The sequence below is a fragment of the Rhamphochromis longiceps genome, linkage group LG3, assembly GCF_057381845.1.
Source record: "Rhamphochromis longiceps isolate RC_006_pf linkage group LG3, R_longiceps_female_GT1.1, whole genome shotgun sequence".
Taxonomy (NCBI): domain Eukaryota; kingdom Metazoa; phylum Chordata; class Actinopteri; order Cichliformes; family Cichlidae; genus Rhamphochromis; species Rhamphochromis longiceps.
In genome coordinates this window covers 48959181-48977254 of record NC_140559.1, presented here as the reverse complement: position 1 = coordinate 48977254, position 18074 = coordinate 48959181, and the positions used below count along the sequence as shown (strand labels likewise).

Genomic DNA, 18074 nt, shown 5'->3' with positions numbered 1-18074 from the left:
CTCAAAATGGTTCACTGTACTCACAGTCATCCAATAGCGCACCTTTGGCATGTAGTGGAAGAGGAGATTCACATCGTGGATGTGCAGCACCTGTGTGATGCTGTCATGTCAGTATGGACCAAAATCATGCTGTGAAGAATTGAGGCTAATATGAAGGCAAAGGGGGTCCAAAGTGGTACTGACAAGGTATAGGTGTAGAAAACGTGGCTGCTGAGTATATACACATCTGCGATCATGATTATGATGATATTTACCCATAGTAACCGTGAAAGCTCTAACCTCATATATTCAGACAGAAGACTAAGTAGTCGTTTATTTTCCATATTGGCTGCACTGTATTGATTTTACCTGAAAAGACGCAGTCACGTATGCTGGGCTGGCGTTTCCGTTCCAGATCTTTCGCCATTACCTCAAATTCACGTTTGTTTCTCTTCTCGCACATTCTGTTTCCGTCGTCTCTGTCCTTATTCACAGCGTGAGCGGCCATTGATATTCGTCAGGGCTTTTAATGGGTTTCTTACATCTCTCCATCATAGATATCCCCTGCTGTTAACTCTTAGCGCTCAGGTCTGCTCTCTGATATTCATCTGACATTTTCCAAGTCCAGCACGTACGCCCCGAGCCCTGCATGTAACAGTGAGGCCAATCCATTACCTTAGCTACAGTGTTGTGACATTATTATTACCACTCCTTTGTGCAAGCTGGTAACTGGAAGAACATTACACACACACACACACACACACACACACACACACACACACACACACACACACAAGCACTGCATTCATGACAGGAATATGTTGTGGCAATCTCTGGGTGCAGGGAAAGATCAATACACCTGGGATGAGGGGTGGAGCAGACCATTTTTCAAGTTGTGCGGGGGATTAGCAGAAACACCTGCAGGAGCAAGGAGGGGTCACCGGTGTCAAGGGTATTTCCCATCAAGTATGTTAATGTCATACAAAACATCTGGGCTTTTAGATCACTACGGGGAGGGAATAGGTAGATTATAGATGGTGATTAAAAAAAAGAGTGAGAATTGGGGGTGATAGGAGCTAAGAGGCAGAGGACCGGAGAGGGAGAGCAATCAGGCCCGCCCAGATGTTCGTTGATCCTGCGTGTCAATTGCATCCTGTCGGTAGGGGCACGGGCAGGGTGGGGTAAATAATGCATGAACTGCACAGGAAGTATAGGACGGGTAAGAGCCTCCAGAGCATGGCTGGAGTCTGGAGAGGGGATGGACGAGGGATGAGGACAGAGGATTAACACGTGTCCTACTTAACTCCACGTGATATCAGGTAAAAGGGACTCACTTCACAAGACAAGCGAACGAGAGGAAAGTCAGATAAGCGTGACGTCTGCCTTTTTTTATTGGGTGGGGGGGGGCACTTTTATTTTAGATCTCACATGGACAATTTACATGCCGCTGAAATGCTATCGCTCAGTTCTCGCCACGCAGTGAATAATTTCTAATTAAGCATCCCTATCTCCGCTGCGCTTGCTGTAATTAATGTTTCATGAGGTGTGGGACCCCGTTAATGACTGAAAAGGCAATTAAGGAATGTCTTCTCAGTTTTCTTTTCTCGTCACTATCCTGCCACATGTTTGTGCTGTCATGTTGTGAGACACACACACACACACAACTCACCCTTGAATAGCCATCATTTTGTATATGCCTCCACATTCTGGCTCTAATGGGGAAATGAAGGGGCTGTTTTTCACAAGTGCACAAGCAGCTGCCAGTCAGACCAGCGGGGGTTGAAGTACGGGGTGGGGTGGGGACATTGTAATGGTGGTGCACGCAGTTGTCACACGGCGCGAGCGGATGACCTGCAAATCTGGGGGGGTGGAGGGAGCTCCTTCCCTGTCCCATTTTCCCATCTCTTTTTCATCACAAACCCTCGAGAGGAGTGCAGATCTCTCTCCACGGGGGCAGTACTCACATTTTGACCCCCTGTTGCTCGCATGTAATACATGCTCACCCCTACCACATTCTCAACTCTTGCTCCCACCCGTCACCTCCCCCGACTGACTCTTCTCCTTCAGAAGCCTCTCACCCTGTTACTCTTATTTATTCCCGACTCTCTACGAAGGTGGCGAGGCTTTCAGCCCAGTCATCCAAGTCCTTGTTAGCACTGCCCCCTTTAGTTCGACAGCACGCGTGTATTTATCACACAGATGCCCTTCTGCTGCCGCACCCACCCCTGCCTTTGGCGTATTAGTCAACCCTCAAATGAGCCAAAATGGCCCATTTCAGACCACTAGAGACGTAGTCAGTGTGCGAGAGGAGCTGAAGATTCGGTAGGGTGGTGCGTTTCAGAGAAATAGGGCAGCCATCTCGAGTAGCCTCTCCATTATCTTCCACCATGGGTGTTAAAAACACCCTGTCTTTTTTTTTTTTTTAAACCTGCCCTGGCATTGAGCCGCTCAAATCAATCACACTTCTAGAAATTTATGAAAGGCTGATGGGCATGGGGAGAAATAAATAAGTATAAAATGCACAAGGGGCTGTAAATAGGGCTTCAGTCTAGCAGCATGCTAGTCTGAAGGTTCCCAGGTGTTAAATAAACCCAAATGAAGTGGAGGAACCAATAAAAGCAGCTTCAAAGCTCCCCTATAATCTTGTCAGTTTGGAAGGACACCCACTAGCCTTTGCAGGATTTTTCACTGATTGATATCATTCATATCCCCACTTCACCGAGTAGCTGCGGTAAGCACACCCCACAGCCTCCAGTCAGATTTTCTCCTTGCTTAAAGCACATCATGAAATAAAACTAGGATGCAAAGTGCCTTAAATGCATTAAGGTAATGTGCTTCGAGCGCTGAGGAGTTTTTTACAAGAGCCGTGTAGAAAAGTTTGGATCCATCCCCCCACCCGAAGTTGACGTTAAGAGAAGTCCAATAAACTCGCCTCCCACTCACTCTGCGTCAGCTCTGCAGGTGCGCCATTAACTAAATAGTTTACGGTTTTTAAGTGCATGTCACCCGCGGAGATGAATGACAAAATAATTCTCTTTACAGTGTACAGTGCGTCGCCAGTGCAGGTGTCATTTAGCCTGCCAGAACATTGGCTGTCACAGATGAGGTGCAGTATACGTCCCATCCATATGTATTTGTTCAAGATGAGCAACATTTGATTGTGGATTGATAGCAAATAACCAAAAGTGATGAATTGCACAGGTGACGCTTTTATCAATATTATTAATTTCGGTTTATGAAGCTCATGCTTATTGAAAATGCAGTAGTCATAACTTTTACAAGCCACAGGATGGCCTTCATATGAGCCCATGCCAGTGCCTTGTAAATACATCTTAGATATTTCTTGCCATGCAATCACACAGGTAAATTAAAGTAACACCAAAGGTGACCTTGTGTGTTCATTTACAGTTCCATAATTTACTCTAAGACTCTGCTACAGTAACTTTAAGTGATTCACAGCTCAATAGTTATCTCATCTCGGGCCTTCGTTTTGAGGCAACTTTCCTCCGATTGGCTGCCCCTCACAAACTGCTTTAAGCTGCAGTTTTGCTGTCGAGGAGTGTTCCCTGTGACGTCACAAAAATGTATCTTTTTTTTTTTCTTGGTAGCCTGAAGCCAGCTCTTTTAGGTCATAGAGAACATTTGGACACACGTGACATCATTAATTGAAACTTTGTAACAGTTTCATATGAGCGCACGCCTAACAGTAACATAGTCTCTCTTTAAATTCTAAGGTTTTACATATAATCTGGTGCTCAGCAGGTCAATGCAATCTCAGATAAACAACAACACGGGGCAATTACGTCATGTCATTATTTATTTAACCAAACAAAGCCAAAATGCAGAAGTAGAGTGAAACGCTGAGCGCAGCCTTACTTAATTTTAAGATCAGTTTTTTATTATATACCTATGCATAACACCTTAGCACTGATAAAGGATGTTTTTAATAAGACACTATGTGATAGTTTGAACTCATTCATACTTTGAGTTTTATTTAAAGCTGATTTAAGTCAATATACACTGATGAGGCATAACATTATGACCATCTGTCATGAGATGATCTGTCATTTGGCTGCCAAAACAGCCGTGACCCACTGAGGCATGGACTCCACTAGTCCCCTGAAGGTGTGCTGTGGTATCTGCACTAAGTGTTAGCAACAGGTCCTTTAAGTCAGGCTTGGTCAACTCCAGGCCTCGAGGGCCGGTGTCCTGCAGGTTTTAGATCTCGCCCTGGGTCTACACACCTGAATCAAAGGATTAGTTCATTACCAGGCCTCTGGAGAACTTCAAGACATGTTGAGGAGGTAATTTAGCCATGTTAATCAGCTGTGTTGGATCAAGGACACATCTAAAACGTGCAGGACACCGGCCCTCGAGGCCTGGACACCACTGCTTTAAGTCCTGTAAGTTGTGAGGTGGAGCCTCCATAGACCTAGACTTGTTTGTCTAGTACATCACACAGGTGCTCGATTAGGGTCTGGGGAATTTGGAGGCCAAGTCAACACCTCAAAGCCGCCGTAGTCTCCTCAAACCATTCCTGAACAAGTGGGCTCTTCAGGTGTGTGCAACTGAGCACTCTGCATACCATGTTGTTATGCCGTACGTTAGGATGCTCTCTATGGTGGCTCTGTAAAATGTCACCAGCAGCCTCTCCTCCAGGTTGTTCCTGTAAAATGATTCATCAGAGCAGATGAAGAAAATCTCACAAGAGCTTCAGTTTGGAGATACTCTGACTCAGTCGTTAGGCCATCACAGTTTCCCCTCAAACTCGCCTAAATCCTCATGATTGCCCATTTTCCCTGCTTCTACCAGCAACTTTCAGGACAAAATATTCTAATATATCCAGGTGCCACAATGGAGACATAACCAGTGTAAAAGTCCATAATGTTAAAGCCTGATTGGTGTATATGCTCTTAAGTATCGTACGAGAGATCCACAGCGCACTATTCCATCTACAACAGTAACTTAAAAATCCCAGTTTCCTTGTCTGCATGCATGCACACAGCCAACAGAAGCTCCCGTTCAGGTCTTAATTTTAAACATGAGGATACTGCAGTGTCATCATGTGCTCTGTTAGCACACAAGCAAGGATACACATCTACAGACAGGAAAATACACTTTGCAAATTGAAAAAGAATATTAGCAAGCAAACACGGATATAAACAATGCATGTTTGATACAGGCTTTGAAATGTATTTTATGAGAAAGGTAATATATTCACATTATGCTGATTTATTCTTTTGCCTTTTGTTTGTTTTGTTTTCGGCAAAGAAAATTGCTAAGGGGGACTCAAATTTACAGTAGGTTTCGATATTTTTTGTCACTTCTATTTTTTTATGGCTCCCTAAATTGCAGTTTAACTGGACAGAGATTGCCCATGCATCCCTCTGTCCTTACACTGTTAATGGAGCCTCTGCCTCGAGCTCTTTTAGCTTCTCCTCCAGGAGCTAAGAAACTTTTTGGATGACTTCCTGCCTGATCAAAGCATCAGACCACCCAAGCCATAACGTGACCTCATGCCCTCCGTTCCCCCCACCCCGCGGACACAAATACAAGGTTTGGCAGTGGTGAGGGTGACCTTTCCAGACTCCCTCAGATGAAGTAAGGCAGCCGAATTATTTCCTGCCTGTCATGCCCTTATCTGTGTCTGGCTGTTGTTTGTTTTAAATTACACGGAAGAACGACTTTCCAGCGGACCAGGGCGAAGGAGAGGATCGAGGCAGAATAATGAAAATGAAGAAGCGAGAACTGCGCCGCAGACATTACAGCGGCTCTGCCATGCTGTGTTGCGCCGCTGTATCGTATCTCTAATGTAAAATATTATGAAAGGATTAGCTGTGACAAAGTGGTGCAGTCATGACTGTAAATATAATCCCTTCATTATTTTCTCGCGAGCTATATTCAACCCCAAGTAGCACAGATCTCGCTTTTAGTTTCTATGTCGCCAGTTTAAAGTTAATTATTGTTTCACACATGCAGCGCCATTGTTATGACCACGCCAAGCAGTGCAAGCTCTGTTTGTTGATAGCTGAGTTTACCTTTCCCCCAACGCAGCCAGAGTTTAATTGAGGAGAGCCAAGACAGACAGTGTATCAGAGATTAAATAGCGTGTTTTGATGTGAATACAGAAACAGAGAAATGCTGGTTTGGTTTTTGTGGGTTTTTTACACAAAGTACTGCCCGTAGCTTCTGTGTTGCTCCTGCAATGAAGGAAAGACAAAGAGAGACAGAATGGGGGGGAAGATAATTCATAAGGCATTTTATCTCTGTCATTACTGTAAACTGTTCAACTAAATGCTTTCTTGGCCTGTTGGATCTTTGCAAAAAAATGTTTTTGCACCTAGCTGATCATGAGAGCTGCTAGATACAGTAAACACGCAGAGATTGTGGTCACAGACTTGACAATATGAGCTGAGCCTGAAAGCCTGGTCAAACGTTATAGGCTCGTGGTACTTGGACTACAAATGGACACCAAAGCAACTTCAGTTACCAAGAATCCTTGGAAATACTATATATGCATGTGCAGACTGTTGTTTATAAAAATGAGCCAAGTTGTGATATACTAGTTTCTCTCTTGGGGACACCAGTAACCATGCTGAAGAACAGTTCAATTCAAGGTGCCTTATGTTGTAAGGTAAAGACGCTACAATAATACAGAGAAACCCCCCAAAAAGTGCTTGGTGACAGTGGGAAGGAAAAACTCCCTTTTAACAGGAAGCAACCTCTGGCAGAACCAGGCTCAGGGAGGGGCGGGGCCATCTATCCCGACTGTTTGAGGGTGAGGGGAGGGAGACAGGACAGACAGTTATATGCATGGATATATATTGTATTTACATAATAACATAGCCCATAATTAAATTTAACTGTAAATTCTAGTCTTTACAATCTTCAACAGCACTGAGGTTTTTAGAGGGAGGAGTGGGGTGGTGGGGTTATTATTAAACTAATCCCATAATAACAGGATTGTAATGCTGTCCAGCTTGATCGTGCACACTCTAGAGGAGCAGAGCGTGGTGACATTATGTTATTCTTACGCAGGGATTGTGAGGAAAACATTTGTTTCACATTAGAAGCTGCAAATAATTTAAGCACCCAGAGGACTCGCAACACAGCGCGCGAGTCCTCTGTAGCTTACAGAAAGCCAATGTGGGATGAAAACATACACATTTCTAACCGGATCTCTTGGCGAGCAGATTCACAGTTAGTCTTTGGGCTCAGCACTTGGCCAAGATAAGTACACTTGGGTTTTCACGCGACTGACTATTAAAAACTATTAATCTGTGAAACAGCCAGTTTTGTATGAACCTTTCATGGTGGAAAGAACCAAATAGATGCGTAGCAAAAGCAAAGTATTTCATAGCAGAGCTGAGAGCAGGGATTAATCCAGTGTGGAGTAACATCTTGAATGGTCAAAGGGTTGCCCAAGCAGTAACACGCTGATACTTGTAAGCCACCCACTGTACTATCCACATGCAGTGCACTACATAATATGTTTTAGAGATACATGGGGATGCTTTTGATCACCCGTGGTGTGCAGCCCCTGAGGAGATCACAGCACAGGCACAGTTCTCAGATCCTCCCTGTTGGTCGGCCGGTTGGATGGAGGCTGTTGTTGTTGTTATTGTGGACGGACAACATGCTAGCATGCGCCATAGCATTGCAGTATGTGGCTTAACTGAGTCCTTGCTGTGATAAGACCCACTTTTGAAAGGAGCATTAGAAACTCTTATGCATTCTTAATGAAAATGAGTATTAAATAAGAGTTGCCATCAATAATTTATACAAAGTTGCATCAGGCCTGGACTGTGGCTCCTCAACTGAGAATGATTTAACTGAAGGTGTGCTGCAACCCATCCTGGGTGTGCGATGCATTTCTCAGAACTAGCACAGAACTTTGCTTCCTGTCTCTCTGGGAGCATGTAGGCCTGTAGTTTATTCACCATATCTCTAATTGTCACTAAGGGAGCCCCTGACTTTAATTGCATGTAGCTTCACACTAGCCGCAATGGACGTTTCCATGAGTAAATCCAACATTAGGGAATTAATTAGGCAGAAAACAATGGGTCATCAGAGTGCTAACGACAGAATAACAAGGCACAGAGTTTTATTTGGTGCTCACCAGACACAGCACACATTCGGAAAGATGTAGAATGCTAATTAACTTTAGAGCTTAGCTATGACCCATTTTCATTTGTGCCAACACTTTATGTCCAGGATATTGTTCGTAGCGGTGTTGCATTCTGACACATTTTCAAAAATGGCATGCTGACTGTTCAGTGGAGCATACTTTTGTTAATGTACCCTCTCATGTATGATGACTTATTTTGCTGTTTTTCTCAGCATGCTTTAGACAAAGTTTGTATGTTCAGATTATTAGAGAAGCATTTAATTATTTATTTTCACGCACTGCTATTTTACGGTTAGCGAAACAAACAAGCTCATTAAGACCATATCCAGAATTGTTACCAAACAATACAAACAGTTCACTGGATATGTAAGCGCCCAGAAGACACGTGTGAGTCGTCAGAGGTGTCATCAGAAGTGTCATAACGAATCTCCTTTACCTCCGTTTTGTTCTGCAGCAACTTCCTGAGGGAAGTCGCTGTCTCTTTAGCCGCTCGATGCTCGAGTCTGTACTCCAGATAGTGGCTTACCCTCTCTACTTGATGCTGGGTTGGTGATGTGTAACAGCTTCCTGGCTGAAAACAGATTCTCATTTGGTGCAAGGTTGCTGAGAGCAGTGAAACTGAACCAAAATAGTGACGTGGCAGGCAGTGAAATCAAATCGTTTAGCAAAAAGATGCTAAAAGAGTCTATGGGGGGCAGCATGGCATGGCAGCACTTCGTCAACCAAATGAATGCTTTCTTTTATATTAGTTACACACATAATTTGGAAAATACATTTTTTTTCTATCCGCTACCAACATACTTGTTAAAGTTGAGCTGGCTTTGCGGTTCGCTGTGTCTGACTCACCTGCTCCTCCTGCTTACTTAATCCAGGAAGCTAGAAATGGCTGGGAAACATGAGCGCAATTCCGTTTTCAATACTTCATTTATATTCCTTCTCCTTCCTGGCACGTCTGTTTGTTCTAGTACACATCCCTGTTCTCTGTCGCGCTATGGCATGACAACAGGAGAGGAGAGATCATTATTTGGCACTAACACGCTTGTTTGCGGCTCTTCTCTTTTTTGTCTGGCACTAAATGTGTCATAATGACCTCTCTTTTTTTTAGATTTGGTGATGGCTACACTGTGATTGTGAGGGTCGGTGGCTCTCCGCCCGCACTGAAGCCAGTCGAGGACTTTGTCCAGAAGACCTTTCCGGGCAGCGTTCTCAAAGAGAAGCATCACAACACGCTGCAGTATCAGTTCCCACACGCACAGGGAGCTTTGGCCAATATCTTCAGCCAGTTCACCAGGCATCAGCGGAGGCTGCGTGTGGAGGACTACTCGGTGTCCCAGACAACTTTGGATCAGGTGAGGTGGAAAAAAGGAAAAAAAAAGAAAACATATGCAGTTGGGCACTAACACAATTTTGTTGTTTTGGCTTGATTTTCAATCAAGTGAAACGATCACAATTCATTATTATAATTATGCATCATGGATTTCAATAGTGTTTCAATAGTTGGACAAACTCATAGGATTGCTTTTCATACTTGGATGAAAATCACTTGACTGTTTGAAGTCGAGAACTCTGAGATCAGATGACTGACTTGGCCGTTTATTTTCTAGTGAGAAACTCCTGAGTTACTTTTGCAGAATACTTTGGGTTATTATTCTTTCTGCCTCATCCGTCCTTGAGTGTAACCAGTGCTTTGCACCTTGTTGGAAACCCTCTGTAAGTCCATTCATGAAGGCGTCTCTTGATTGTAGACTTTGACAATGATATGCCTACGTCCACGAGAGTGTTCTTGACTTGATTAGCTGTTGTGGAGGAGTTTTTCTAAACTGTGGAGAAAAAAAAAATCATACCCTATACTGACTCCCTTTTGGGGCCAGCCTCTAAGTATCACCTTGATGAACTGCACTTTTTTACCTCTTCTGTGGTTGCAGCTCTGGAGGTTTCCTCTTGTGTAGTAGGCAGTCGTGATCCTCTTTAATCCGTAATAAAGAAAAAAGTAATATGAGAGATGTGAGATCTCTGCTTGGAAAGAAGTAAGGTAAGAGCGTAAACTTGGTTTACTGTTAAATGATGCATTTTTAAGTGTTTTGATACCTTCAAGCAGCACATGAAAATTGAAAGCAAAGATCAAGCATAAAAGTCGAAACAAAAGTAACATCCAGAGGCAGCTTTGAAAAGTGTCACAGCTCAAATCTGTGAAATGTGATTATGATGAAACTGACTGTTGTTGCTGCGTTGAGCTGGAAGCACTCTGCCCATCTTCTGTATATAAGAACAGCTTGAGCCTTCCACTAGGTGGTGCAGGCCGATGCAAAAGCGATGCACCAACTAAATTTAGTGTAATTCTACAAGCCTACTGTAATTCTGTTGCTGCTCCCTTTTAATGGCTCACTAGCTCATCAATCAATGCATTGACCATTTTAGGTGCTCCTGTTTAATGCAGGTCTGCCCAGTAGCGGATAAGATTTAAAGATCTGTCATTGTCTACACATTGTTTTCTGCCATTTAGGCTGTCAGACAGACCAATGAGGAGTGCACTGAGTTTGGACGGCCAAGATTGTTCAGCCGCCAGCTACCAGTATTGATCCCAAATCTGGACTGATTATATAAAACTCGTGCAGCCAGTATCTTTTTGTTTTATTTTATTCCAGCCAGAGTGCACTAGCTCAGCTTACTGATTGGCGAGATAAACCGAGCGCTGCGTGTTGTGGACTGGATTCACCTTGTGTCAAATCAGGCAGTGAGTGGCAAGTACGTGTGTGTCTTCCAAACCCACCATTAGCTCAGCAGCAGATGAGTAACCTCTGAGGGGTCCAGAAAGGTCATCTTTCCACTCCGCCACGGGTGAAAAAAGAAAAGCCTTAAAAAAGAGAAACAACAAAATTGACACAGATGCGTTGAATTGTCTGTTCGTTCAGTTGTGCAATGTCACGACTGGATTTAAATCGAATTATGTCTTATAAAGGACACTGCACAGATGATCAACTTGTAGATTACCCATAATTCAAAATAAATCAGTCTTCTGCAGAATCTTTAAGTAAAATCTGCCCTTTAGGAGTGTCAAATTTAATGAAAAGCTCAATGCTTCAATTTGGCCTGCAAGGTTTTTTTCTTTTTCCATAAAGCGTTTTTAACAGGACTTCACAGATCAGCGGTGAACCTTGCATAATATCTGTTTTAACATTTATGTCTTCTTGCCCCACATTCTGCTCTGGTCAATATTTACCAGATCAGAGGCAGTAAATAAATCATTCTTGGACCAGCAGGTCACAGTATTAACACACAGACGGGGGGAGGGCTGGAGAACCTGTGGAGACCCAGACAGTCACCTTTCAGCTGGTGATTTATAGAGAGGAGCCTTGACCTACAGTATAACACCCAACTTGCACTACAATTAATATTGATCCGCACGGCCTTGAGCTCAGGCGTTAATGCTGATGGCCAGGACAGTGCAGGGCAGGGATTTAAAAGGAAAATGTGACTTTCACAATGGTCTCGTAGAAGCGGCTTCTGCAGAAACGAGAAACGTTTGCGGCTTTTTCTGGCACCGTCGCCGAAGCACTAATGGAGCAGCCGACCTTTTCGATCCATATATCATCCGATATGTATGCATGTGTTGATTATAAAGTTTCTTTACTTAGGTCCCCTCTTTCAGTATTTTTTTAAACGCGCTTTTATTTCACAACGCGCCTGTGAACCGATACTACCTCACGCTTGTGAACAAATGAAACAGACAATATTCTGCATATTTTGATGTTTTTAAGCAACGTTGTTGTTTGAGTTAGCGTCCACTTTTTTTTCAAGCATCAAACATTTTTTGACCTCCCAGCTTTAGTCAAATAATCTGGGAGACAAAGTTGGAATTTGAAAACAGGGAAGCATTTAGCTGCAGCGTTAGCATGTACTAAAAACAAAGCGTAAGAATAAGAAATACCAATTCAGATATTCCTCCACAAATCATGATGTAGTCCCTGCAGGATGACAATATATTTGCAAAATGGCAAAAGCATTAGGCACCCTAATAATAATAATAATAATGATAACTGGTAACCAATTGAACCGAGTCCCATGTTGCAAAGAAGCGCATCGAAAATGTGTACCTGCACTCGGCCAAAAGTGTACAAATTCAGAGCTGTCGCTGGATAAGCAGTGATTTTTTTCCTACTGCTGTAGTATTTATAATCTAGTGTGACTGACCCATCACTCACCTGATAACCCTGATACTGCTGCGACTCATGATGATTGTTCAGAAGCGTTAAATACTGGTTTGTTCACACAATTAAAATCTTCCACTTTTAGACATTGTGAGAGATTCTGTTTGGGATCTTGAGATGAGCAGGAATATTTTAATGACATGTAACGAATGTAAAAACAGCCAGTTTAAATTCTGCAAGGACTTCTTTGATGTATAGCTGAGGTTAATTGGCTGATTCGCGTCCTTCCCCTTCTGGGTTCTGCCTCAGTGGGTACCAAATAAACACCCCAGCGCACCCCTATAATGTAATTAATGCCTGTATCCATCTGTTATTAAGAAAATGCCACTCAGCAGCGCTGGTGCATGACGTTCAGGTCATGAATGGATGGTTGGCTAAATGCAGAAAGTGAACATTACGAAATAATCACACCGCAGCGCACCGGAGGAATTTAGCCATGCTTGTCTCAGTCAAAAAATGGCTGCATCATTAAAGCTCCCACGCTCAGTTTTGCAGAAAGTTCAAGACAAACAGCACTTTGCAATTCTGCTGCACAACTACGCAGCCTTGACTATGAATATGAAATGCTGTGCATGCCTCAGCACATCAAGCCAGTGAGTCAGAGGCCAGCAGAGGTGGGCGGAGGGTGCATTTGTTGTCATTCTTATCCTCGTATTTATTCTCTGCTGAGAAGATGTCTTGACAACGGTGACCTTGATACACGCTGCTGATGTTATGACATTACTAGCTCAATGAGCTTACACTTAGCAGCTTCTCTATAAGGAAGTTTTATCCACGTAGTTACACTATTCAGTAAAAAATGACTGTTCATGTGGTTTTATTGTTATTATTAAAGTTTTCTTTAACCATTCAGTTCAGGCTTATTTATATAGGGCCAAATCACAACAGTCTCCTCAATGCATTTTATTCTTTAAGGTATAAAGCACTTTGTGATGGCAGGAAAGAAAAAAACTCCCAGAGGACAGAGAAAGGATAAATAGCAAAAACCTGAAGATCAGATCAGATCATTTTAACTTTATGACAGGAAGTATCTTTGTTTGAATCAGAGTAACATGGCTTTTTAGTTTAACCCTGTGTGGTGAAAGAGCGTACGTCACCTCTTCAGCTGCTCACGTGCTCTGTGGCCAATAGATATCAGCGTGATTCTGTTTAGGCGCATGACGTTAGATCGCAGAGGAACCAGAAAAACACATTGTGCATATTCATGTCCTGAACTGAGCCAAGAATTCTCTCATAATGAATGTCTGCATGGAAGACAGATCTACTTAAATGTCTAGATAGGCTAATTAATGTTCCCGCGAGCAGGAGAGAAAAGCACCTGCTGTCACACAACATCGTGTCTTGTTTAACCTAAAACATGGAAACAAAACAGGCAAAATCATTTAATTATATGTTTGGAAGTGAAATATACTTTGTGCTCACACATGGAGTTTGTGTGGATTACACATCAAGTCATTCTTGATCTTTATGGACTGTGAAACCATAGATAGATAGAAGCTTTTGCTTTCAGCAGAAGTTGGTATGTAGTTAATTTTTTGTCTGTGTGCTCGGCACGATTTAAAAATGCCGGCAGGTGTTTTTGGGCTCCTCTTTGTTGCTAAAATAGACTGATCACCTGCTAGCTTCAATTCAAGGCTGAACACGGGAATAACTAATGGTATCAATATTCTCATCTAACTCTCAGGAAGAAAGCAAACTGCTGTAGTTCTCAAACGTCAGACTCTAGATGTATACGGCACATAAAACGAGGTCATTACTTTAGCGATAGAAAAGCCGTATTTTCACTAGTGAAGACATGTTGTCAGTAATGACAACGTAAATATATCAGAGTAATTGGCAAATGTATGTCCTTTGTTCAAAAGATGGAAGTTAATGCTAATAAAGACTTCATTACCATTAAATTATAAGGTTTCAGATTATATTCACCGGTTAATTAAAAACAGAAGCCTCAAAGGCTGACTGGATAGATCTCTATTACCCGTCTGAGCTTCAATAAAACAAAAGAGGGTTGTTTTTAAGCCCAGAAGAACAGGCTACTAATGTTTATTTCTCTTCATCCATGGCCTTCTGCATGTGCTTATTTGCTATTTGATTTAGCAAGTGTGTATCTGTGAAGAAAGGTTTAATTGATAGGGCCTCTGAGTAGCTGCTGATGGGATTGGCTTGGAGGACAATTTTATTTATTTTCCATTTAGATTTTAAGTGCAATCTAGTAATTCGCGTGTCCTGTTATATTCACACAGCCAATGAAAATGGTTAAATGGAAAAGCAATGCTCTTATCATTTTATATGATCCGCTTTGTTGCCTTTTTTTCCTCTCCCTCTCCGTCTGCAGAGAGTCTTTGTGTAGCTTTACCGCCGATGCTAAGAGACTAAAACGCCCGCTCGCCTGTGATGTTTACAGCACAATGAAATACACACTGCTTTTTATGAACGCCATAGGATTGATTTCGTCTGACATTAAATGGGCATCACAGAGAGAAGAATGATTGTTTTATTCTCTTTCTCTGCTGGTCAAAGATGTCAAACTGACATTCACTGTGTGAGCCGAGACGCTTGCTTGATGCTCCGTAGCCCTCGACTGGCATCTCATTCTCATGCACCCCGTCGTCCGTGCCGCTATTTCTGTTTGTTTTAAAGGCAGAGGGTGGGGAGAGAGCGCAAACGAGAAGTGTCCACGGGCCCTTCAGCAGAAGTTTATTATCTTGCCTTTGCTTTTAAGTACTTTCTTCTCCTCATTTGTATTCCAGGTCTTTGTGAATTTTGCGAGGCAGCAGCACGATGAAGAGGACTCTGAGGCCTATAGCAACCCGGTGGATGTTTCAGACGAGCTGCCGTTGGAGTATCTGAGGAGCTCCCAAGGAGCAGAAAAGGTGTAACGCGCACAAGAAAAGAACCGCATCTACAGTCGTCCAGCGATATGCCTTTAAAATAAGGGAATCTGCAGTACTTGCACTGGCAACCAAATGAGTTCCTAACCTAATTTAGCTTTAATTACTAAATATAGCATGCCCCTGCTTTCAGGGTTTATCAGCAGGCTTGCAAAGTTTCCAATTATTCATGATGTTTTCCATAAGTGTCCCTCGCCAAGCCAGTTTTTTAACTCATTTACAAATGCCTGATTTTGTAGCCTTCCTTTCATTCTGACACCGTAAATAGTTGGTTACAGTGAATGCTACTGCAAAGTTTGTGGAGTTTTCTAGAACTCCCTGGTTTGACACAAGAAGGGCAGGTTGCTGCACTAGAATCGTGACGTATTCAACTCGATTATCCAAATTCTTCAACATGCAGAGTCAATCAATTTACATTTAAAATAAAATAATTATTTTTCTTTTTTACCACACAGGCTGATTTCCATTTGACTAAAACCAACTTTAAGAGCAAAGCCTGACAAAAATGACTTAATAAGATTGTAGGTGCGAGTGCAGGAAATGCTGTATTTCACAAAGGTTAAACAACTGAAATAACACCACTTTGGTTTTGTTTGCACATTTATTGTAGATCATTCCACCACATCTCCCCCTGTGCTTCCCCTAGCATTACAAATTGCACGGCACTACCTCAGCCTTGACCTTCAGACTGACTGATGCTTTAGACTCCTATCATTTGTTTACATTTGCTGCTGATTGAACAAAGATAAATCAACTCAAAAAGTCTAAAGCAGCAGTTAGTTTCAGGCTGCCATCCCAGCTGCTGATAGGCACTCCAGTGATAAATAACTACTCTGCCACATGTATTGGCTTTGTATCTGAAGGAGCCTACAATTAGCTGTAGATGGTGTTCAATAACAAGCACTGAGTTTGCAGCAGTGGCTGTCGAACATGTTGCGCCTGCAAGAAAGGTGCTAAATGTTTGCACCGGCCAAAGCTTGCAGGGCTTTATCTCTATTATATGTAGGCATCAGGAATGTAATCGAGCGCACGTCAAATGTTTCATGAGATTTAGCAATGAATGTGTGAGCAAAAACACATTTTTATTTATATTGTGTTAGCTTATAAGGCCTTAAATTTTAAGATCCTTCTGCTGTATTTTTGCTGGCTTTGGCACAGTTCACCTTCTACATAAGTAGTTCTGCCTCTGAAGATGTGGTCATAATCTTAACTCATTCACTGCCAATGGCTGGCAGTGAATGAGTTAAACCCATTGACTCATTCACTGCAATTGACGGCTATAGACGTCAATGGCAGTGAATGAGTTAATCACACATAATCCTGTTTTCTTTTTATACTTTAAGTTGCATTGATCAGATACGGGTACCTAGCTAGCTAAGCTTGTTAGCTTCCTTCTTAGCCACGGACGCAATGCTTGGTTACTCAAAGCTAACTTGCCATACTTGCTAGCATTTTAGCCATAGCTAAATACCAGATGTGATGACACATGGGTGAATCTAAGACATCTATTGTAGGACACAGCATAAGCACAAAGGAAACTGAGATAGATTTTCTTATTTTTATATAGGACCAAAATTTGCATAAAAACTAGCATAAACTCAGGACTTCACGGAGTTCAAGTGAGAATGTTTGTCCTTTTCTAGACTTCTGTACAATTGTTCCTTTTTTGCAACTCGAGGAGTCACCCCCTGCTGGTCACTGGAAGAGATTTGCAACATCCATCTTTTAAATACAGTCTATGTTATCACTCATTCCTTTAGCATGTAAAGCCTTTGTTTGGTCTGGGAAATAGCTGATTGCGTTACTTAAATTTTCAACCACCTATGGTATCAAGAATGCGTAAAAACTACAGAAATATATTTTTTAATGTATTTTTTTAAAGTTATTACATCATACAATTAAATTGTACAGACATATGTAAACTTTGGGCAAACTGTACACCTTATACTCCATTTCCCAAGTAAAAGTTAACTCAGGAAGGTTTTGTGTGCAATACTTAAATGCTTATACAGAGAGTGACATTTAGTTCTGTCTTTTACTGTATGTACTGTGCGACATCAAGAGGTTATGTCACTGTCTCGCGCAGCTTGCGCTCGCATTACGTTGCGCTTTTGTGTTCAGGATGTAAATAAGTCCACACTTCACTCCTCACAGGCTTTCTTGTTTGCTTTCAGATCCTGACATAATTTGTATGCTTTGCTAAGTCCTCACATTACTATCATGCACGTTGCAAAAATAATGAATCCTGTTTGCACTGAATATTGCTCTATGCCAAGACAAGTGATTAAACATTTGCACAAACTGTAAGGCGACTTTGACTCGGTGTTTGTTCACTGCCGTATTTGTCCAACGAATCACCGAGTTCCAGTTTGAAAGTCTCTCTAGTTCAACTTCCTGCATGCTGTCTTATTGTTGTGTCCTTCCTTTCACTATTTCGCGTCTTTCACTCTGCGCGAAGGTGCCAGCTGCAGGCTCATATTTTGTTTTGTCTCTCATACATTCGTAACATCAACCGAGTCCATGGGACGCCAGAATTCAAACCGCACCACACTGGGTAAGGCTTTTTATTTCACATTTAGCAGAGTGGCTCCTTCTCAAGGGCGAACAGACATTTTGTCTGCCAGATGCCTGCAAATGAATTTATTTTGCTGTCAGACTATCACACAGACTCTTTTAGCGCGTGGGCTTCCAATTTATTTATTGTACTTTTTTTTCTTTTCAAACCAATTTAAAGCTAGTATACCTGAAGTTGGACCAATTCTTCTCCCAGTTTCATTTCACTATCACAAAACATCACAGCATATGTAGTTTTTCTTTTCAGACACAGTGTCTACCAAGATTAAGACGTCTCATTTGTGTCTAGTAAAA

The 18074-nt window shown here is 42.3% G+C and overlaps 1 protein-coding gene across 1 annotated transcript in view; it reads left to right on the top strand.

Moving 5' to 3' along the window:
* Nucleotides 1-17446, top strand: part of LOC146675130 (phospholipid-transporting ATPase ABCA1) — a 202693-nt gene extending 185247 nt beyond the window's left edge. The window contains exons 49-50 of the mRNA XM_085400190.1: nt 9213-9456; nt 15066-17446. Of these exons, the coding sequence (XP_085256316.1) occupies nt 9213-9456; nt 15066-15194 (373 nt within the window). The 3' untranslated portion in view covers nt 15195-17446. The remainder of the gene's footprint in view (nt 1-9212; nt 9457-15065) is intronic.
* The last annotated feature ends 628 nt before the right edge of the window (nt 17447-18074 follow it).